The 23,385-nt window shown below is 40.8% G+C and overlaps 1 protein-coding gene across 3 annotated transcripts in view; it reads right to left on the reverse strand.

The window, feature by feature from the left end:
* The window catches only part of immt (inner membrane protein, mitochondrial (mitofilin)), an 84,229-nt gene that overhangs the window by 48,068 nt on the left and 12,776 nt on the right, over positions 1 to 23,385 (reverse strand). For 2 of the 3 annotated variants that reach the window (XM_041184609.1, XM_041184600.1), the window contains exons 2-8: positions 14,316 to 14,389; positions 13,294 to 13,483; positions 10,345 to 10,456; positions 9,026 to 9,181; positions 6,019 to 6,144; positions 4,757 to 4,893; positions 2,467 to 2,570 (exon numbers count right to left, since the gene is read on the reverse strand). In XM_041184609.1, coding sequence (XP_041040543.1) covers positions 2,467 to 2,570; positions 4,757 to 4,893; positions 6,019 to 6,144; positions 9,026 to 9,181; positions 10,345 to 10,456; positions 13,294 to 13,483; positions 14,316 to 14,389 — 899 coding nt within the window. The remainder of the gene's footprint in view (positions 1 to 2,466; positions 2,571 to 4,756; positions 4,894 to 6,018; positions 6,145 to 9,025; positions 9,182 to 10,344; positions 10,457 to 13,293; positions 13,484 to 14,315; positions 14,390 to 23,385) is intronic. The other variant, XM_041184618.1, reaches the window with a different exon arrangement.

A 23,385-nucleotide genomic window follows, 5' to 3' on the forward strand; every position in this document is an offset into this window, starting at 1 on the left:
ATGAAACATTTAAGCTATGAAGACAGGTTGGATAGACTTGGGTTGTTTTCGTTGGAGCAGAGAAGACTGAGGGGTGACCTGATCGAGATGTAGAAGATGAGGGTGGATAGGGAGCAGCTGTTCCCCTTAGTTGAAGGGTCAGTCACAAGGGAGCATAAGTTCAAGGTGAGGGGCAGGGGGTTTTGGGGGGCAGGGGGGGGGTGGGGGGGAGGAATGTGAGGAAGAACATTTTTACCCAGAGTGTGGTGACGGTCTGGAATGCACTGCCTGGGAGGGTGGTGGAGGCGGGTTGCCTCACATCCTTTAAAAAAGTACCTGGATGAGCACTTGGCATGTCATAACATTCAAGGCTATAGGCCAATTGCTGGTAAATGGGATTAGGTAGGTGGGTCAGGTGTTTCTCACGTGTCAGTGCAGACTGGATGGGCCAAAGGGCCTCTTCTGCACTGTGATTTTGATTCTGTGATAATGAGGAGGATAGCCATAAACTGCAGGAGGATATCAATGGACTGGTCAGGTGGGCAGAGCAGTGGCAAATGGAATTCAACCCGGAAAAGTGTGGGATAATGCACTTGGAGCGGGCTAACAAGGCAAGGGATTACACTATGAATGGTAGGACCCTGGAGAGTACTGAAGATCAGAGGGACCTTGGTGTGCAGGGCAGATAAAGGTGGTTAAGAAGGCATATGGGATACTTGCCTTTATTAGCCGAAGCATAGGTTACAAGAGCAGGGAGCTTATGCTGGAACTGTATAAAACACTGGTTAGGCCACAACTGGAGTACTGCGTGCAGCTCTGGTCACCACATTATAGAAGGGATGTGATTGCATTGGAGAGGGTGCAGAGGAGATTTACCAGGATGCGGCCTGGGCTGGAGGGTCTGAGCAATGAGGAAAGCTTGGATAGGCTAGGGTTGTTTTCCTTGGAGAAGCAAAGATTGAGAAGCGACCTGATAGAGACCTGTATAATCTTATGAGGGACATAGATAGGGTGGATAGCAAAGCACTCTTTCCATTAGTAGAGGGGTCAATGACCAGGGGGCATAAATTTAAGGTATGAGGTAGAAGGCTAAGAGGAGAGAAATGTTTTCACCCAGAGGGTGGTGGGAGTCAGGAACTCACTGTCTCAAAGGGTGGTTGAATCAGAAACTCTTGTAACATTTAAGAAGTATTTAGATATTCACTTGCGTCGCCATAGCCTCCAGGGCTATGGGCCCAGCGCTGGAAAATGAGATTAGTCATGTCTTTGCTGGCCGGCTTGGACATGGTGGGTCGAATGGCCTCCTGTGCTGTAAACATCTATGAGATTTATCCATAATAAGCCAGAAGATTTGTACAACTTTAAAGAAAAGGTTTAACCCTAAGCTGCTTCACTTGATTTGCTAATGTTAGCATTAGCCATTATGAAACCGTACACATAATGCTGAGAACTGGTTGTCGATAATATACTCCAGTTAGGGACAAGTAACCTTTGGTGTAAAATTTGAATTCCCAAGTATTTACTAAGAGAATAAAGGCACAAGATTCCACAGTTTTAAACATAGAGTAGAACTTTTACTATACAAAAGTCAATAAAGCAAACAATCAATACTATCTATCTTATGTACTAACACATCCATAATTAACATGAGGTAAACATGAATTAACAGGCAAAGTGTGGTTGAACACACCACAAACTACACATTAAACGGCAGACACAGCCAAGACAGATCCCACAAATTTTCTTAGCAGCCCACCGAGACATCAGTAATCACCGAGTCACCAAAATCACTTAAAACTCTGTCTTCCTCATGAGGGATTTCAGTTCTTCTCTTTCAAGGACCTAGCCTCTGATTTCCCTCAACAGCAGCTCCAATTCAGATTGCCCAAGAACTGCTCACCTTCCAGCTGCTCAATCTCTTCTCCCGAGACTACATTACACTGGATTCACAAAACTGCACCCCAGCATCTAAATACCAGCACAATTCCAGTTCTCTAGCTGCTCCAATAGAACACCACTACTCACAGGTTTTCCTTTGTATCCAACTGCCAGCAGCACAGAGGTACAAACTGTTCCTGGACTTCTCTGAGCACTAGCTACACAGAGATAGCAGCCTTCTGCTAGCTGATCAGCTCCTGGCTAATCTGGTCACATGGGTTCTTTTACGCATCCAAGACCCCGATCCTGTGGTTAGCCTTTTCATACCAGAAACCAGTAACCTGAGCAATCTTGCTGCGCTCTGAGCGCCACCTTTGAGCATTCAAGGCCTGTCCCCTGCCACTCCCTGCACTTGCGCCGGAACTCCAGGCATGCAGGGAGTCGTAGTCCTCCCAACAGCATGACACAGAGCAGCAGGCAGCAGTGTCAAATTGCCCCACACCAAGCATAGCTTCTTGATCTTAGTGTTAATAGATTTATGATTTGTCCTAAGACCTCATCAGAAAAAAAGTGAGCCTTTAAAACAAAGAATATAAAACTCATACTTACTTGGCTTTCATCAGTGCTTCATTGGCTCTGTTCACAACCTTGCTGCGGATGCTCAGTGCAGTTTCCAAGGCTCGCCATTGTTCTGACTTTCGATCTGCAGTATTCTGATAAGAACATATTTAATCATTAAAAGAAGATATCAACATAATATGCAGCAAATACGAAAGGCGACCCAAATAAATAGAAAAAAGTTAATTTATTCAGCAAAACACCAAAAATAGACTAACTTGTTTGATTGTTTGTGCACAGCAAAGTTTATCTACTACATTTACCTACATAACCATGCTAACTAAAAATAATTCTTTCACCGTTTAAAAATAAGGGGCCGCTCATTTAAGACAGCGATGAGGAGAATCTTTTTCTGAGGGTTGAGTGTCTTTGGAACTCTCTTCCTCAAAAGGTGGTGGAAGCAGAGTCTTTAAATATTTTTTAAGGCAGAGCTAGATAGATTCTTGATTAACAAGGAGGTGAAAGGTTATCGGGCTAGGCAGGAATATAGGGTTGAGGTTACATTCAGATCAGCCATGTTCTTATTAAATGGCAGAGCAGGCTTGCTTTCCGACATCCTGAGGACATGTAGGGCACTGTATACATTGAAAATGGTCTCACTGAACCAATACTTGTTACAGGATTATACTCCAGACCACTTATGTAGAGTGTGAAGCAAACAAACAGATAATGATGCAGATTTTTAAATTCAGTATCTGAGATTCATACTGCTGCACAAATATTTTTTACTAAAAGGGGCATAGAGTATAAAAGCAAGGAAGTTATGGTAAACTTAGACTCCTGGACGTTTACAACACAAAAGGAGGCCATTCGGCCCATTATATCCATGCCAGTTAAAGATCTGACTACACTAATCCCATTTTCCAGCGCTTGGCCCATAGCCCTGGAGGCTATGGGAACACAAGTGAGTATCTAAATACTTCTTAAATATTACAAAAGTTTCTGACTCAACCACCCTTTCAGGCAGTGAGTTCCAGATTCCCACCACCCTCTGGGTGAAAAGATTTCTCCTCAGCACCCTTCTTAACCTTCTACCTCTTACCTTAAATCTATGCCCCCTGGTTAGTGACCCCTTTTTTCACCGTCTGCTGTGGTAGGATTTGAGCTCAGGTCCCCAGAGCTTAACCCTGGGTGTCTGGAATACTAGTCAGTGACAATACCACTATGCCACCACTTCCCTGGTGAATACTGGTTTGGCCTCAACTGGAGTATAGTGTCCAGTTCTGGGTGCCACACTTAAGGAAAATGTGAGGGCATTGGAACGAGTGTAGAAAAGATTCACAAGAATATCCCAGTTCCAGGGATGAGAAATTTCAGTTATGTAGCTAGATTGGAGAAGTTGGTCCTGTTTTCCTTGGAGAAGGGCAAGATGAGGTTTGATACAGGTATTCAAAGTCTTGAGGAGTCTGTACAGAGTAGACAGGGAAAAACCGTTCCTAATGAAGGAAAGATCAAGAACAAGGATTTAAGGTAATTGGCAAAATAGCAACATGACGAAAATCTTTTTCACGCAGCGAGTGGTTAGGATCTGGAATGCACTGCCTGACACAGTGTAATGGAGGCAGATTCAATCGAGTTGGATTGTTATCTGAAAAAGGAAGTGTGTGTGCAGGACTACAGGGAGAAGGCAGGAGAGAGTGACAACAGGGAAATTACTACTATGGAGAGACAGTGCAAACAACTCCATCTATGTTGTAACAATTCTGTGACTACCAGGGGAGCTTAGTGACACATTCTTTCCAGCATACAATGAGCTAAACAAGATGGACTTGATTATAACAGAGCCATATGAATATACGAATTAGAAGGTGTGGGCCATTCAATGCCTCAAGCCTGCTTCACCATCGAATAAGATCATGGCTGATCAGATTGTGGCCTCAACTCCACATTCCACCTACCCTCGATCCTTTGTTAGTCAAGAGTCTATCTATCTCTGCTTTAAAAGTATCCAATGACCCTGCCTCCACCACTCACTGGGGGAAGACAGTTCCAAAGAGTCATGACCCACAGAGAAAAAATTTTCATCTCCACTTTAAATGGGAGACTCCTTACTTTTAAACTATGCTCCCTAGTTCTAGTCTTCCACCCTGTCTAATCCCCTCAGAATCTTTAATGTTTCAATTACATCTCATTCTGCTAAACTCCATGCTGGATACAGGCCCAGCATAACCAACCTTTCCTCATAAGATAACTACACCACCCCCCCCTCTTCTGGAAACCTTAAACATTCCTTACAGTAACATCTCACTTTAAAAATTTATATTCTTCTTCATTGGTTTACCTCAGAATTATCCATTGCTTCCTTTAACCTCTGAGCATGCGAGGTAATGGCTTCTATTGCTGAATCCTGAGCTTCAATTGCCTTGAGTGTTACTTGGGCACTTCGACCAAGGGCATCCTCCAAAGTTGATGTTATTTCTGCACAAGAGTAATGCACTTTTTAAGAAGTTCACCTTTACAATCAAACCTTTTACATAAAAACTATTGAAAACTACTAGTTTACCCCAGGACACCACCTGCAGTCATTAATAATAGGGTATTCAATGAAGCAGAATAGGTTCACTAGTTTCTCTATAAAGCTTAATGTCAAGTGATGATTCCTCATGTGAACCTTGGGATAGAGGACTAGCAGAGCCTTTCACTACGGAGCATCACAGTTAAGTCTCAGCTTGTCCTTAACTGACACCCACACATGCACATTCTATCAGGAGTTGCTGGAAAGCAGTTAGGATCAAACTCAACACAAGATTAGTAATAGCATAGACCAAGGATTGAACATGGGAGATTCATGGCTCATACTGTTCCACTGCACAGTAGATGGTGTATTTGCCTAAGTGAAACATCAAGGGAGGCAGGTTGTATCAAACTTGGTTCTTAGCTTCAAATAAAGAACAAGTCCCTGGAGATACAAGAATCAAATAAAAGTTTACAACTCAGGCAAAACAAGAATGAAATAGAGAAACTAAATGTCAACAGGGTCTTTGTGATAAGAATTTTAAGTGCACTAACATCAAACCAAGGCCCTGTCTGCCCTCTCAGGTGGACATAAAAGATCCCATGGCACTATTTTGAAAGATAGCAGGAAAATTCTTCTATTGTCCCAGCTAATGTCTATCACTCAACCAATGTAATTAAAAAACAAATTCTGGTTCAGAATTACAGTGCTGTTTTGGGGACCTTGATGTGTACAAAATTGGCTGCTGGAGTTTCCTACATTACAACAGTGATTGCACTTGACAAGTATTTCAAATGCTGTAAAGCATTTTGGGATGCCCCAAGGTCGTGAGAGGTACATGAAAAAAATGTACACAGTTCTTTCCTTTCTTATTTGGAGGTGGCAATGGTGAGCTGCAAGAGGCTGTGGAACACTAATGTAATAGGAGTTGCCACCTTCAAAAGATAGGAGCAAATTAAGAAAGGTCACCAATAAAACAATGCAGTTTGGGACCTACCACTCTTGCAGCTGGGGAATGATATATTTGCTATGTTAGTCGCAAAATTTGTCTGTTAAAAGTAAAGCAATTTGAAATCGATTTTATTTACCAACAACTTTGACGTTTTCCTCTCTATCTTGCTGAGCTAGGTGTTTTGCAACCTCCTGAGGTGGACGTTCTTCTACTGCGATGTGTTGGCCCTGCAAGGCTTCATTTTCACAACTACAGCTTTCACCTTATAAGAGCACAAGGACATATTTATGACCAGGAGGTCACTGTGCACTAGAAGTGTGTCCTTTTTTTTTAAAAAAGAAAAGCTACCTCAACATATCCCTCCAACATTTTCTCTCTCAAGAAACGTATCTAGTTGTCTACAGATCCCATTTTTGCTGTACAATCAAATAGAATCTCTAGTAGCTTTTAACAACCACGTTTTCCATCTCATCAGCAGCATCTAAAAAAAACCTCCAGCATGGCCGTTTTTCCCTTGCACTTTAATAAATTATACTTTACCAAAGTGATCTCTGTTTAAAATGCTTACAATTAACTCAGATATTTTCCCTACAAATGGCATTAAACTTGCCGGTTGATGGATTCCACGTATACTTGATCCTTTTTTAAAATAACCTGGCTATGCTAGTCAGTTTCCAATCTTTGGAGTTCTTTCCCGTCATTTAATGAAGTTACACAGATGTTAGAGTTTTGAGCTCTCGCCTACTAGAAGAGGTGGTGAATCCAATTATGCGTCAGATACTTTGCTTATTCGAAATGCATCTATTTAATTTATTAAAAGCATATCATAGTCACTAATTTCATAACATCCAACTAGACGCACGTGGGGTATTAACCGTCATTTGTTTTTCTCGAAAACCTAGCTCCCAATCTGATTCCCACCGCTTCTAAAAGGGGTTCATTAGGATTAACGCAATTTACTCAATATGAACAACAAAGTCAATCTCCACTGCTGTAATGCCTGTGAGCTTTGCTGATCACTAAAATACAAACTGATGATGGATGTAGCTTCCCAGTTCCTGCACTGAAGTGCCATCAGAAATTGAGAGTCTGCCAGCAAATGACAAATTGTGGGAAGGACACATGGCAACCATGAAGTTTCCTGGAATCCTTGTTGGGATAAAAACTGAATATCCCACATCACTGAACAGAAGATTAACAAAATAGCCAACATGCTTTAATATGGTATAGCAGCACCTTTCTAATTAACTCTTAGGGTAATGGAAAATGGTTAGTGCTTTTTATTCAATATACATGGTCGTCTACGATAAGCATAGCATGGACTGTATAAGTGGTGAGGACCATATCTTGCAAATGCAGCAATATTATCCTTTGTTCACACAAACATATGTACAACAATTTGCACTTTTTATAGCAAAACATCCAAAGGTGCTTCACAAGAATACTATCAAACAAAATTTGACACTGAACTATGTAAAGGGATTAGGACAGTTGACAAAATGCTTGGACAAAGAGGTAGGCTTAAAGGAACATCTAAAACATGAAGAGGGGTAAGGACACAAAGAGATTTAGGGAAAGAATTCCACAGCTTAGGACTTAGCTGAAGGCAGAGTGATCAATGGTGGAGCAATGAAAATTGAGAACGCAAATGATACATGTTCATTTTACACACATAAGCAAGCAGATCTTCTGTGGAATTATGCTGAGTGAGTCAGAGAATGCTCCATGCAATATATATTACTGGTTACGTGATTGAATAAGGGTGGTAGGGTATGATAGAGCTCAAATGTAAAACTTTACTCCTTCCCTCGTAACAGCAAGTATTTCAATTTCCCATTTCAGTTCTGTGAAGGAAATATCATTTTTGTCCTAATATTACTGTGGGATACTGAAGCAGGTTTATGAAGGGGTGTGTGCGTGTGTCTAACTTAATTAAACTGAAAACAGTCAGACTGCAAGGTTTAAATAATCAAAGTGGTTAGGTGTAAGTAGGCATTTTGAAATGGACGAGCTAACGTTTTGCATTTTTAGATAAGTTGAGAGGTTGTTTGAAGGTGACAAGGCAAATGGTTGCATTTTGCAGGAGTTCATAGGTAAACAAGAAGTGGGGATATCATGTTTTATTGATCCAAAAGCAAAGCTAAATTGGAAACATGAAAGATATTTACATTCTGGGAAAAGTAACTTCCAAAGAAAGGTTGAAATGATGGGGTTTACAGGTCAAAAGGAAGAAAATATATTTAAAGAAAGACAGAAAGCTGTATGTGGTCGCCATGTGAGATCTTGACTATATAAAACAGACCTGTGAAAAAGCAGCCTCTAGCCACCTCTGATAAGTGCTAGCTTGTACCACTTACAGCTTGCAGCGAGTGCAAGGTTTTGTTAGAGCCTTGGAGTTCCATTGTCAAGTAAGAGGGAGAGAGAAGCTATGAAACACCTCCCATATAGCGACAATGGATGCTTGTGGTAACATTGCTTTATAGATTAAGAATCTATTTGGACAGTTGCTTGAAAGGGGTGTGTGGTTGGGAGTCTAGTTAAGTAGAAATCTTTTGGGAACTGTTATAAGACTAAGTAACTGTATAACTGTAATCTTGTGTGTGTAACTTTCTTTTGTTAGTAAATGTTTTAAATCTTTAAAATCACCAACCGTGGTAGTGAATTCGTTACTTCTGACTTCAGTGCACATGCCTTCTCATAATAAATATAAATTTCAAAATTGTCATAATAGCTTGAACAAGTTTCCCTTCGGAATTTGGTCAGCCTGGCAATTACCATCTGCCAAATCATAAAATTTCATTCAAACTAGAGCACCATGGCTATAGCTGGTATATTAGTAATCTTTCTCTCCATTTAGAACTAGTTTATTGCTGACATGTATTTGCTTTTTCTTATAGCACTACAACCAGTAGCCCTTAGCTCTCAGGGTCCAGCTGGTAGATCATCATCAGTTTTGTGTAGCTGGTATTTTTTTTATTATTAGTTTCTCCACCAACAATTATAAATAAACGTCTAACAGCCAAAGTCATCAAAAGAGGCTTTAGAATAAGTAACCTGATGAAATTTCTCTTTGAATGGACTAAAACATAATCTCTGATGCAATAGACATAATCTTTTGTCAATAAACATGTTGCTTTACTTACCACTTGGATCAGGTTTTTGTTTCATTTCATGCTCACAGGTGGTTTCTGGACCATGCTCCTGAGGTATGATACTAGGTTCACCTTGGACCACAGGAGCAGGGACTGTTGGAGCGTCACCAACAGCAGAAATAATTGCAGCTGCATGTTTGGAGGAATCTGAAAATAGGGTGGGATTTGAGATGGGCAAGAGGATTTTATAGCTTTAAAATCATGACCTGTATAAAGCATCCAAGAGAAACGCAGTCAGGCACTCAACTCAAGCTTCTTTGCTCACCGATTTAAGGTTTGGCACCAGTTACTCAGTCTCAAAAGGTATAATACTATCTTAAAGAACACTTCTTGCAAAGAACAAGTAATTGTTCAAAGAAACCTGAATATTTTCACAATGCACTCTTCCAGGAGGGGTTCTGCCCAATTGCCTTTCTGCAGGTGCATTTTTCCATAAACATTTTCCTCCATTTTTTTCTTCATGGCAGTTCCTTCACATATGTATCATTTAATAAAACTTATTTTCTTTCACAACTTGACTCTTCTCTTCTTTGTCCTTCTTACTTTCTTTTCAATACCCCTTTTTTGAGCTCCGTTCTACAGCTGTCTACATTTCACTTTTAATAGTGATCTAACTCGCCATTGCACATAGATTTCCTTTTAAAAAACTATTTTCCTTTATATTATTTAATCTCTTATCCTATTTGCCGTTCTTCCTAATTCTTCATTATTTCTTATGATTGCTTTGTTTTCTTCTATTCTTCATGTCCACACAAAGAGCCTGTAAGCCTAAAATAGGGCTCGCAAGCCATCTGTGAACACCCAGCCAACAGTGGCATCTCACTTAAACACAACCATCTACAAGAAAGAATCATCTTCAATATGAGCGATTGCCAATGATGACGATAATAGGTTAGATAAAGTAGAGTAAGGGGAGGCTTATGTGAAGCGTGAACGCTGGAATGGACCAGGTGGGCCAAATGTCCTGATTTTGTGCAGTAATTTCTAGGTAATTCTATGTAAAAGACCAATTATTAAGAATTTTTGGAAGAATCATTAAATCAAGAATTAACTTTTAAGCACCAAATTATCTGAGATCCATATATTCAAGATAGGCTACATCACTGAAGCATAAACTGACAGGTACGTTCCTCATATCTTCCCAACATATTCTGATCAAATCTATTACTAAAACTGCAGTTCAAACTTGAACATTTTAGACAATAATACTCATTAACATTGCCAAGTACTTTTGTATACTTTACTCTTGCCAGAAAATACAGGTTAAGTATAGTATGCACTGAAATCTTTACTACATGATTCAGAATTACCTTCTATAGTCGCTTCAAAGGGTGAAGCTTCTTTATCTTGCATGGATTTTGGAAGTTTGGATTCCTTCGATATTTCAGAGGACGTTAATACTTTCAATGGATCCTCCATGTCCTTAAAACAGTAATTTAAATTAAGTATTAACCACTGCCACTCTACAAACTTCAAAAATATAACCTGAAGAGCCAGAAATTCTTGATCATAATTGGGTAATATACTGGAGGCAGCTGCTCATATTATAATTTGTACAACAAGCTCAACTTATAAGTCTGTCAAAAATATACAACAACACCAGACCCGCAAACTCCATCTTGGCAGAATGAATTTCAGAATTTTAGCTTTAATAAAATAATGGCTCTTCAACCACCTCTCCACATTCTTGGATCTTGCAGTGACTGAGAAACCATACAAGGAAATACAAATATGCACAAACAGCTATTTGGGGATTCAGACTGCAGTGCAAAAAGAATCAAATTAAACCAATTTTAGTCCATAGGTCAATTGCCCTTCTCTGTAACTTCCAACTCTGCAAATTTGTTTCTAAAGGGTTCTACCAATTAGTAATATTGACTTCACATATTTGAAAACAGAGACACTTTTTCAAATAGAAGTATAACTAACATCTACAGTTCAGGAAAGAGATGAATGGGACACATCAAGGTCAGGCATCAAAGGTAAGGAATTGGATCTGTGCCCACCATCTCAAATATGGACATGCAAACCACATATTCATGAGACATGTATAGCCTGCAAAATACTGCCAAGCCAGGTCATGAAGTCCAGACAGTTCAGACCTACTCATGCTTATTTATTTTTTGTATGAATATGTCAGTGAATATGTAACAAACTGGTTCAACCCCAGCTGAAGTGTTACATACAATTCTGGGCACCACAATTTAGGAACAACACGAAGGCTTTGGAGAAGTTTCAAAAGAGATTTACAAAATGGTTCTAGGAATGAGGGCTTACAGTTACAGATAGACTAGAGAAGCTGAGGTTTTTATCCTTAGAGCAGAGGTGGCTAAAATTAAATTTGGATCACGAAGCTTTTAGTTAGAGTGGCTAAAGAGAAACTGTCTCCAATGACCGAAGGGGGTCGATAACCAGATAGCACAGATATAAGGTGTTTGGCAGAAGAACCAGAGCCAATATGAAGACAACCCTTTTGTTTAAAAACAGAGCAAGTAGTAAGGATTTAGAATGCACCGCCTGATAGCATGGTGGATACAGATTCCATAACAGCCTTCAAAAGGAATTAAATAAATACTTGAAGGAAAAAAATTGTGATAACGAAAAAGAGTGGGGGAGCGGTACTAAGAGGACTGCTCTCTAAAAGAGCCAGCAGAGACTTGATGGATTGCATAACCTCTGTCAATACCATATTATTCTATGAAGTCAACTGGAAGTTACGATCTTTCAGGAATCACTGGAGTCAGGGAGGATCCCAGGAGGACTGGAAAATCGCTAATGTAACCCCCCTGTTTAAGAAGGGAGTGAGGCAAAAGACGGGAAATTACAGGCTGATTAGCCTGACCTCAGTTGTTGGTAATATTTTAGAGTCCGTTATTAAGGATGAGATTTCAGAATACTTGGTAAAATAGGGCAAAGTCAGCATGGTTTCATCAAGGAAGGTCATGCCTGACAAATCTGTTAGAATTCTTTGAGGAGGTAATGAGTAGGTTAGACAAAGGAGAGCCAATGGATGTTATCTACTTGGACTTCCAGAAAGCCTTTGACAAGGTGCCGCACAGGAGGCTGCTCAGTAAGATAAGAGCCCATGGTGCTAGAGGCAAGGTACTAGCATAGATAGAAGATTGGCTGTCTGGCAGGAGGCAGAGAGTGGGGATAAGGGGGTCCTTTTCAGGATGGCAGCCAGTCACTAGTGGAGTTCCGCAGGGGTCAGTGTTGAGACCACAACTTTTCACTTTATACATTAATGATCTAGATAAAGGAATTGAGGGCATCCTGGCTAAGTTTGCAGATGATACAAAGCTAGGTGGAGGGACAGGTAGTATTGAGGAGGTGGGGAGGCTGCAGAAGGATTTGGACAGATTAGGAGAATGGACAAAGAAGTGGCAGATGGAATACAACTTGGGGAAGTGTGAGGTCATGCACTTTGGTAGGAAGAATAGAGGCATAGACTATTTTCTAAATGGGGAGAGAATTCAGAAATCTGGAGTGCAAAGGGACTTGGGAGTCCTAGTCCAGGATTCTCTTAAGGTTAACTTGCAGGTTGAGTTGGTAGTTAGGAAGGCAAATGCAATGTTGGCATTTATTTCGAGAGGACCAGAATATAAAAGCAGGGATGTGCTGCTGAGGCTTTATAAGGCTCTGGTCAGACTACATTTAGAATATTGTGAGCAATTTCAGGCCCCGTATTTCAGGAAGGATGTGCTGGCCCTGGAGAGGGTCCAGAGGAGGTTCATGAGAACGATCCCAGGAACGAAAGGCTTAACATACAAGGAGCGTTTGAGGACTCTGGGTCTATACTCAATGGAGTTTAGAAGGATGAGGGGGGATATGATTGAAACTTACAGAATACTGAAAGGCTTGGATAGAGTGGACGTGGGGAAGATGTTTCCATTAGTAGGAGAGACTAAGACCCGAGGGCACAGCCTCAGAGTAAAGGGAAGACCTTTTAGAACAGAGATGAGGAGAAACTTCTTTAGCCAGAGAGTGGTGAATCTATGGAATTCATTGCCACAGAAGGCTGTGGAGGCCAGGTCACTGAGTGTATTTAAGACCGAGATAGATAGGTTCTTGATTGGTAAGGGGATCAAAGGTTACGGGGAGTAGGCGGGAGAATGGGGTTGAGAAACTTATCAGCCATGATTGAATGGTGGAGCAGACTCGATGGGCCGAATGGCCTAATTTCTGCTCCTATGTCTTATGGAATGAACAGTCGAGTGAGATTGCAGAAATTCAAATTTCAATAGCTTATACATACATACCTGTTTCTTTAATAGAGGGAGGTTATACGGTGCAGGACCGAGAGCCAACTCAAACACTTTTTCAGAGTACGGGACGGTTTTCTCTATATTCTCTCGAAATCTGGGATCCCACTTTGCATACAATATAGTGCCACCTAGGCCACCTCCAATAAACAGGATACTTCCTCCCACTATTTTGCCTGCTGACGTACTGTTATTAAAGACAAAAAAAAACAGCTAGAAAAATGAAAGGTAATACATTTGAAAGAATTTAATTACTTTCTAACTATCATAATATTCATTCATAAAAGAAAGCCACTTTCTGTCTAGATAGACATGACTGAATGCAGGTATCAGTAGAAGTCAGTTGGCAGGAGCTGGCTATAGTTTTGCCATGTAGTGCAAAACAATGTGCCTGCCTAAAGGCTCCTCAAATAAATTAGTTTGAACAACAAACTGGATTTACTTTCATTACTGAAGTGCATATTTTTAAAATCTATTCTGTAAAATTAAACCAAACATTTAACTGATCTCATTTTTGTATTGCCAGCATTTATCCTGAGATGCTTATTTTTCTGACTTTGCAAATGCAAATGGAATTTGGTATATTAAAAAAATTCCATAATCCAATACAGATACAACAATCAAAAAATACCAGCCCTGCTCCAGTGCTCCCAAGGGCTAATTTTGTCCCCAAGTTATCATTGTCTCTTTAATACCATGCAGAGTGAGCTTTCCTCCACAATATCAAAGGAGCGGGGGGACACAGGTTGAATATATTCCACTCCTGCACTTCACAAAGAACCAATAGTAAAGGTCCAGCATCAGATGACCCATCACCCTATCCCAGCAGGTACACTACAATGACTGACTGGTCCCACCACAGTAGAATTCTGCTCAGAGCAAGCCTTCTCTTTTATTAGGCGAAGGAACATTTAAATAATTTTCCTCACACTAAAAGGAACTAGAAGTAAAAATATTTCAGCCCTTTGGTTTTTTCAAAAAAAAAATTACGTTTTTAATTAATAATATTGTATACACACCCAGCTCTACTTCCAGTTGTATACCCACGGCATTGTCGCAAGGGATGAAGCTGTGATTTACCACAAAGACACTTCTGTGGGAGAAAGGAAGAGAGAGCAGTTTAATAAAATTAGAGGAAGTCCACACCTGAGGAACAGCAAGGTTCAATTCTCAAAATACTGGTCAAAAATTCTATTTTGTAATATACTGTAAATTGAGTTTGAGTGACTGATTTGGCATACAATATTAGCCTGCACAGCACATCACACCACAAATTTCAGCCAATCATGGGAAACATTTAGAATAAGTAGCACCATGACAATAGAACTACGAAGTAGTTAGTAAGACCATAAGACGTAGGAGCAGAAGCAGGCCATTCGGCCCATCGAGCCTACAATGCCATTCAATGAGATGTAATATGCAATGAGGCAGGTTTAATATATGATCTCAGAGTAAAAGATCTCCTGTGACCACAAAAGCGACCATAATATGGTACAATTTAGCATTCAGTTTGAGAGTGAGAAACTTAGTTCAGAAACATCTGTGCTAAACTTAAATAAAAAAAAAAGAGTAATTACAAAGGAATGAGGGAAAAGTTGGCTGGAGTGGACTGGAACAGGAGTTTGGCAGAAAAGACAATGGATGAACAATGGCAGACGTTTAAGAAAATAGTTCATGACTCACAACAAGAATAGATCCCAATGAGGAAGAAGGATTATAGAAAGGGGATAAACCAACCATGGTTAACCAAAGAAGTTAAGGATAGTATCAAAGTGAAAGAAAAAAAACATACAATGTGGCAAAGATTTGTGGTAAACCAGGGGATTGGGAAAGTTTTAAAAACCAACAGAAGATGAGAAAACAATTAATAAAGAGGGAGGAAATAAACTTGGAGTGTAAACTAGCAAGTAATATAAAACAGACAGTAACAGCTTCTTTAAATATATAAAAGAGAGAGGCCAAAGTCAATATAGGTGCCTTAGAGAATGAGGCTGGGGAAATGACAATGGGGAACCAGGAAATGGCAGAGGAGACGAATAAATAACTTGCATCAGTCTTCACAATAGAAGACACTAATAGCATACCAAAAATACTAAGTAATCATGGGGCAAAAGTAGGGGAGGAAATAAATACAATAACTATCACTAAACACAATAACGATCACTAGAGAAAAAATACTAGGGAAACAAATGAGGCTAAAAGCCGATAAGTCAGCTGGACCTGATGGGTTGCACCCTGGAATACTAAAGAGAATAGCTAGATAGCAGAGATAGTGGATGCACTGGATTCCAAGAATCCTTAGATTATGGGAAAGTCCCAGAGGATTGGAAAACTGCCAATGTAACATGCTTACTCAAAAAGGGAGACAAAAAACAGGTTACCAAAGGCCAGTTAGCTTAACATCTGTCACTGGGAAATATATTGGAGTCTATTATAAAAGATGTAATAGCAGAGCATTTAGAAATGCATAATCTAATCTAGAAGAGTCAACATAGCTTCACGAAGGGGAAATCATACCTGACAAATTTATTATAATTCTTTGAGGAGGTAACAAGCAAGATAGATAAAGGGGAATCAGTAGATGTAATATATTTGGATTTCCAAAAGGCGTTCGATAAGGTACCATACATAAGGCTACTTATTAAAGGTAAGAGCCCATAGTGTTGGGGGTAGTATATTACCATGGATAGAGGACTAACTAACTAACTAACTAATAGAAGCCAGAGGTTTGGGATTTGGGAGCATTTTCAGGAAGGCAACCTATCACTAGTGGAGTGCCACAGGGATCAATGCTGGGTCCGCAATTACTTAATATATATTAATGACTTGGGTGAGGGAAATGAATGAATGAATGCCAAGTTTGCCGATGACACAAAAATTGGTGGGAAGGCAAGTGATGAGGATGATGCAAGGAGTCTACAGGAGGATATAGACAGGTTAAGTGAGTGGGCAAAAACGTGGCAGATGGAATATAAATTTGGGAAAGTGTGAGGTTATGCACTTTGGCAGGAAGAATAGAGGAGCTGATTATTATTTAAATGGAGAAAGACTGCAGAAGGCTGCAGCACAGAGGGATTGGGGGTCCTCATGCATGAATCCCAAAAAGCGAGCATACAAGTTCAACAGGTAATAGGGAAGGCAAATGGAATGTTGGTCTTTGTTTCAAAGAGGATGGAGTATTAAGATAGGGAAGCCTTGCTAAAACTGTACAAGACACGAGTTTGACCACACCTAGAATACTGTGCACAGTTTTGGTCCCCTTATCTAAGGAAAGAAAAACTGGCATTGGAAGCAGACCAGAGAAGGTTCACTGGGTTCATCCCAGGTATGGAGGGACTTTCTTCTGAGGAGCGGTTGAGTAGTTCGGGCCCTCATTGCAGTATAGAAGAATGAGGGGCGACCTTATTGAAACATATAAGATTCTTATGGGGCTTGACATGGTAGAATTTCTTCTCAGAGGGTGGTTAATCTGTGGAATTCTTTACCGCAGAGGGTTGTAGAGGCTGGGTCGTTAAGTATATTCAAGGCAAGAGAAGGTGGAGTTGAGGATTATCAGATCGGCCATAGTTTTATTGAATGACGGAGCAGATTCAATGGGCCGAATGGCCTATTTATGCTCCTACTTCTTATGGTCATATGGCGATCATGGCTGATCTGATAATCCTCAACTCCACTTTCCTGCCTTTTCCCCCATAACCTTTGATTCCCTTACTGATTAAAAATCTGTCTGCCTATCTCAGCCTTGAAAAGACTTAACGGCCCAGCCTCTACAGCCCTCTGCTTTAAGAATTCTACAGATTAACTGCCCTCTGACAAGAAATTCCTCCTCATCTTTGTTTTAAATGGTGATCCTTTACTCTGAGATTATGTCCATCGGTCCTAGACTCTCCCACAAGGCGAAACAACCTCTCAACATTTATCCTGTCAAGCCCCCTAAGAATATTAGGTGTTTCAATAAGGTTGCTTCTCATCCTTCTATAGTCCAATGAGTACAGGCCCAACCTACTCAACCTCTCCTCAGAAGAAAATCCCTCCATACCCGGGATGAACTTCGTGAACCTTCTCTGCACTGCCTCCAATGCCAGTTTTTCTTTCCTTAGATAAGGGGATCAAAACTACTCACAGTATTCTAGGTGCAGTCTAACTAGTGCCTTGTATAGTTTTAGCAAGACTTCCCTATTTCTATACTCCATTTCCTTTGAAATAAAGGCCAACATTCCATTTGCCTTCCCTATTGCTTGTTGAACTAGTATGCTAGCTTTTTGGGATTCGTGCACAAAAACTCCCAAATCCCTCTGTGCTGCAACCTTCTGCAGTCTTTCTCCATTTAAATAATATTCAGCTCTTCTAATCTTCCTGCCAAAGTGCACAATCTCATATTTTCCCACATTATATTCTATCTGCCAAGTTTTTGCCCACTGTCTTAACTTGTCTATATCCCTCTGTAGACTCTATCATCCTCACCACTTGCCTTTCCACCAATTTTTGTGTCATCAGCAAACTTGGCGATAGTACATTCATTTCCCTCACCCAAGTCATTAATATATATTAAATAATTGTGGCCCCAGCACTGATCCCTGTGGCACTCCACTAATTACAGGCTGTCATCCTGAAAATGCCCCCCTTATCCCAACTCTGGCTTCTATTAGTTAGCCAATCCTCTACCCATGCTAATATACTAGCCCCAACACCATGGCTCTTATAAACAGACATCATCCTGGTAAATCTTGATGTACCCTCTCCAGAACTTGACATCCTTCCTAAAAATGATGGTTCTGACGAAAGATCATAGGCCTAAAACATTAGGTCTGTTTCTCTCTCCACAGATGCTGTCAGACCTGCTGAGTATTTCCAGCATTTTCTGTTTTGATTACTCAAGAGGTTTCTTTGCTTTGGTATTCAATGCCCCAATTCAAAAATCAAGTATCCCAAATGTTTTCCTAACCTCAGCAACTTTCCCTCCTACTTTTAAAGATTTGGCAATGTGTACCCCAAGGTTTCTTTGTTCTTGCATCCCCTCAAATAGTACCATTTAGATTACATTGCCTCTCCCAAGTTGTTTCACACTTCATACCTATGCGTTAAACTGCATTGTTGTGTGTCTGTTCATTTCACCAGTCTATGTCCTCCTGAAGTCTGCTACTATCATGCTCACTATTTACTGTGTTGGCAAGTTTATTATCATGCACAAACATCGAAATTGTACTCCCTGTTCCAAAGTGCTGGTCATTATGTAGAACAAGAAAAGCCATGAACCCAATACCAACGCCTGGGGACTCCACAAGACACTCCTCTGCAGTCAGAAAATCACCTGCTCACCACTATTCTTTGCCTCCTATCCATTAACCAATTTTATTCCCAAGTTATCATTGTCTCTTTAATACTGTGTGTGTCTATTTTCTAAAGTAGTCCATTATGAAGTATGTTATCAAATACCTTCTGAAAGTGCATATATACACATCTTCTGTACTACCTTCATCAAGCCTCTGCAACATCAAAACTCAGTCAGGCTAGTCAGACCAGATTTAATACCAGAAAATCCACACTTGACTGTCCCTTATTAAGCCATGCCTCTCCAAGTGAGAATTAATTTTGTCCACGACTCTTGTCTCTAGTAGTTTTCCCAACATGATTTGGCCTGCGGTTGACAGGTTTATCCCGCTCTCCTTTTCTGAACCGGGATTAAAATTTGTAATCCTCTGGTACCACTCCAACATCCAAGGACGATTGAAAGATTGTGGTCAGAGCTTCTACTATCTCCAACCTAACTTCTCTCATCAACATCAGCAAATGTCAATCATTTGGACCATATAGCTTACTAACTCAGTATGGCAAATTATTTAGCACTTCCTTTCTACCGACCTGCACTGTCCAATATCTATTTTTTTATTCATTCACGACGTGGGCTTTGCTGGCTGGGCTAGCATTTATTGCCCATCCCTAGTTGCCCTTGAGAAGGTAATGTTGAGCTGCCATCTTGAACTGCTACAGTCCATGTGGTGTAGGTACACCCACAGTGCTGTTAGGAGGGAAGTTCCAGGATTTTGACCCAGCAGCAGTGAAGGAACTGTCACTGGGTCAAAATTTCTAACCACACCCTCTCCTTCCCCCCCCCACCCATTCCAACATCAAATTCAACTGCATGTGTCTTCACAGAAGCAGCAAAGTACTTATTCAGTACTTCAAATCACACCTTCCAGAGGGAAAGGGAGATGATGACATAGTGGTAATGTTACTGGACTCGTAATCCAGAGGGCCAGGCTAATGGTCTGGGGACATGGGTTCAAATCCCACCATAGCAGCCAATAGAAGTCAAATTCAATTAATAAATCTGGAGTTGAAAGCTCAGTACTGGTGATCATAAAACTAGCATCAATTGTCATAAAAACCCATCTGATTTAATAATGCCCTTTAGGGAAGAAAATCTGCCTACATGCAACTCCAGATCCACAGCAATTGACTCTAGCAAGCCATTCAGACAACAAATGCTGGCTTTGCCAGTGACGCCCACATCCCATTAAAGAATAAAGGAAAAAAATGCTGAAACTTCCATTTTGTGAATGACCTGAACAGAGGAATTCCTATTTGGGGTACACTGTGGCATTTGTGAATTCAGTTAAAGCCAATGTTTTCTTGGAAAAAAAAATACAACTGTTTCCAATTTCAATTTGAAATCTGTGCACAACATAAATCAATTGACGCAAAACAATTTACTATTTTCAATACATTATCGTAAAGTATCAGAAAGTACAAGACCCAAAAAGACAAGTCCATCTTATGTTTTTAACTCTTTGATTCAATATTGATCACAATTGAATTTTTTCAGTAAAATACCCATACATTTTTAAAACTCAGCTTATGTAACAGAAACCGTTAAGAGTTCTCAGTTGTGCACTACTGATAGAAATAGAATTGCATCGACTCTACAGCAAAGAAACAGGCCATTTGGCCCAACTGGTCCATGCCAGTGTTTATGCTCCACATGAGCCTCCTCTACCCCTCTAATTCTTATTCTAATCAGCAAGTCCTTCTATTCCTTTCTCCCTCCCTTATATGCTTATCTAGATTCCCCTTAAATGTATCTATAACTATTCTCCTCAATTACACCCTATGGTACTGAGTTCTACATTGTCACCACTCTTTTGGCTAAGAAATGTCTCCTGAATTCCCTAGTGACTATCTTATCTTTATGACTTCTGCTGTTGGTCTTGCCCACAAGTAGAAATATCTTTTCTGCGCCTACCCCATCAAGCCCCTTCATAATTTTAAAGATCTCTAGAGAAGAGAGCCTTAGCCTGTTCAATCTTTCCTAAAATAAGTACATCTGAGAGGTTCTAACCATCATCCTTGTAAATTAATCCTTGCATCCTCTCCAGTGCCTTGACATCCTTTTTTGTCACATGGAGACCAAAGTCAAACAAGTACTCTCGGTGTGAGCAGTCCTCACTCATCCTGGCATGATGCAACTTGCCCCATACTTATATCTTCTCACTCTTGTCATCATCCTTGTGAATTAATAAGCAAGATCTAAATATTGGCTTTAGCCAGCAGTCTAACTAAACACAAGCTCATGGGCAGAATTTTCTGCCCGTCAGGTGGGCGGGCCCAACCCAATCTCTGGCAGGCGGGGAGACGATCCCTGCCAGAGAAGCGGGCCCCACCACCATGTTACGTGGGCAGGCCAATTAATGCGCTTCCTTGCGGGCAGGGGGATTCCCCAAAAGCGAGTGCGCTCTTTCATGCATGCGCACGAAAGAGCGCACTTCTCTCTGAGGCTAAGTGCTGCCTCAGGGAGAACACTTCCACGTTGAAATGTATTAAAAATAGAAAAAAGGAAATTCCCTAACATCTTCCCCTCATGTGACAATATCACATGAGTTGGGACATGCTCATAATTTAAATAACTTTATTATAATTTTTGAAACCCTGCATGAAACCTCATCCCGTCGCTGGCACCTTAAGGTTGGACGGGCAGGTCCTTTAATTGTATAAATGGTCTGTTAATGGCCTCAAATGGCCATTGACAGGTCGGCGGGCCAGCAGCTGATTTTGCTGCGGGCCCGCCTTCCTGAAAATTTAAATGGGCCGGGATGACATCGGGGGTTCCGCCCAATGTCATCCCGCATCATTTTATGCGTCAGTGAGCGGGCCCTGCCCCCTGCAAGCCAACAGCAAAATTCTGCCCCATGTTTCTGAGGCCCATATCTATCTGCACAAATGAGACAGGGCAGAAGGTATCTGTCCAGCATGGATTCCAGTTTTGGCCTCTAGATTACATGGTGCCAGGACATGAGCATGTTTTCGGGTGTATTCCTAACCTTCAATTACATGTTTGAGGTATTCGCTTCATCTCTTGTTTTTTGTGTAACCTAGAATGGATTAATTTTAGATGCTGCAATCTGGTATAAGCAAGAAGCACCTGGCATCTGATAAGAACAAACTTGTTTTCAAGCAGCCCATCTATCAGAACTTTCCAAAGTATTTTAGCGCAGAGTACTTTGAAATATACACACCACTGTAACGTCATTCAATGCAGTAACCAATCTGTGCACAGCAAGATCCCACAAACATAAATACTGATTGGAGGAAAAGTGTCACATAGGGATACTGGGAGAATTTCCCTGCTCTTCTTTAATAGTGCCCTGCAATGAACTACCCGGGAGTGCATACAGGGCACTGGGTTTAAGGCCCTAGTTAAAAGACCCGAATAGCACGGTGCTCCCGGAAGGTCTCCTCTACGTTGGAGAGACCAAAAGCAGACTAGGTGACCACTTTGCAGAACACCTGGCAGCAAGCATGACCCAGACCTTCCTGTCGCTTGCCATTTCAACACCCAATCCTGAACTCATGCCCACATGTTCGACCTTAGCCTGCTGCAATGTTCCAGTGTAGCCCAACGCAAACTGGGGGAACAGCACCTCATCTTCCGATTAGGCACCTTACAGCCTTCATGACTTAACATAGAGTTCAACAACTTCAGACCATGGAACACTCTCCTCCATCTTCACTCCTTTTTTTCAAATATTCATCTTCATTTTTTATCCATTTTTTTAATTCATTGTTTTATATCCACCTTTTATCCTAATTTTCAATCTTTTTTCCCACCATCTCCTCCCATCTGTCACTTGTTCACGTTGTTCTTTCCAAAGGGCTTACCCTTGTCCTGCTATTATCACATTCTACGTTCTGACCTTAATCCACCATCAGCACCTCCTTTAGCCAGGTATCACTATCATTAATACCCCTTTGTCCTTTTGCTCATGACATCTCTGGCAATCTCTCCTTTGCCTCCACCTACCACTAGCCTTCTATCCAGCTTTACCTGCTTCACCCCCCTTAAGCAGTATAAATTTGATCACATTTTACTTTTCTTTAGCTCTGGATAAGAGTCACATGGACTTGAAACGTTAACTCTGCTTTTTTTCTCTCCACAGATGCTATTAGACCTGCTGAGTTTTTCCAGCATTTTCTGTTCTTGTTTCAGATTTTCAGCATCCGCAATATTTTGCTTTTAACATAAACATGTAAACTATCCTGGGCAGGCAAACTTCTTTTTTTGTCCATGGGAAAAGAAAATTTAGAGTTGGGCAACTGGCAGCTTGAAAGTGAAATTGTAAGTGACTTGGGGAAAAGATTTTTTAAAGACACGGACAGGAGGAAGGAAACTTGGATGGGAGTTGGTGATGCTGCTAATGCGGAATACTAGGGAATGATCGGGAACATCATTGGTCAAGACCACTGAATATGGCACGGTTAAGAATATAGATATGAGAGTTTAAATGGAGAGAAATGTTTTGAGAGGACAGGAGGGCAGTTCATTTATAAAAGCGAAAAGGCAGTGAACTAGGATGGAGATTAAAATCAGCAAGGATGTTGAATCTCAGTGTACAGGCTGGGAGGAAAGATATTTCCGGAAGAAACTCATTGGGCTGGTAGCTATAGACAATAAGAATTTTACAGGAGAGTGAAGACCTGTTCCATAGGAAGAGATGCTCTAAGGAAGAGGTGCCAGGGAGTGGGGGGAGATAATAAGGCATAATTTGATGATGAAGACTACAGCACCATCTCAGCAGTTTGGCCTGGGCAAGT

The sequence above is a fragment of the Carcharodon carcharias genome, chromosome 1 (assembly GCF_017639515.1).
Source record: "Carcharodon carcharias isolate sCarCar2 chromosome 1, sCarCar2.pri, whole genome shotgun sequence".
Lineage (NCBI taxonomy): Eukaryota > Metazoa > Chordata > Chondrichthyes > Lamniformes > Lamnidae > Carcharodon > Carcharodon carcharias.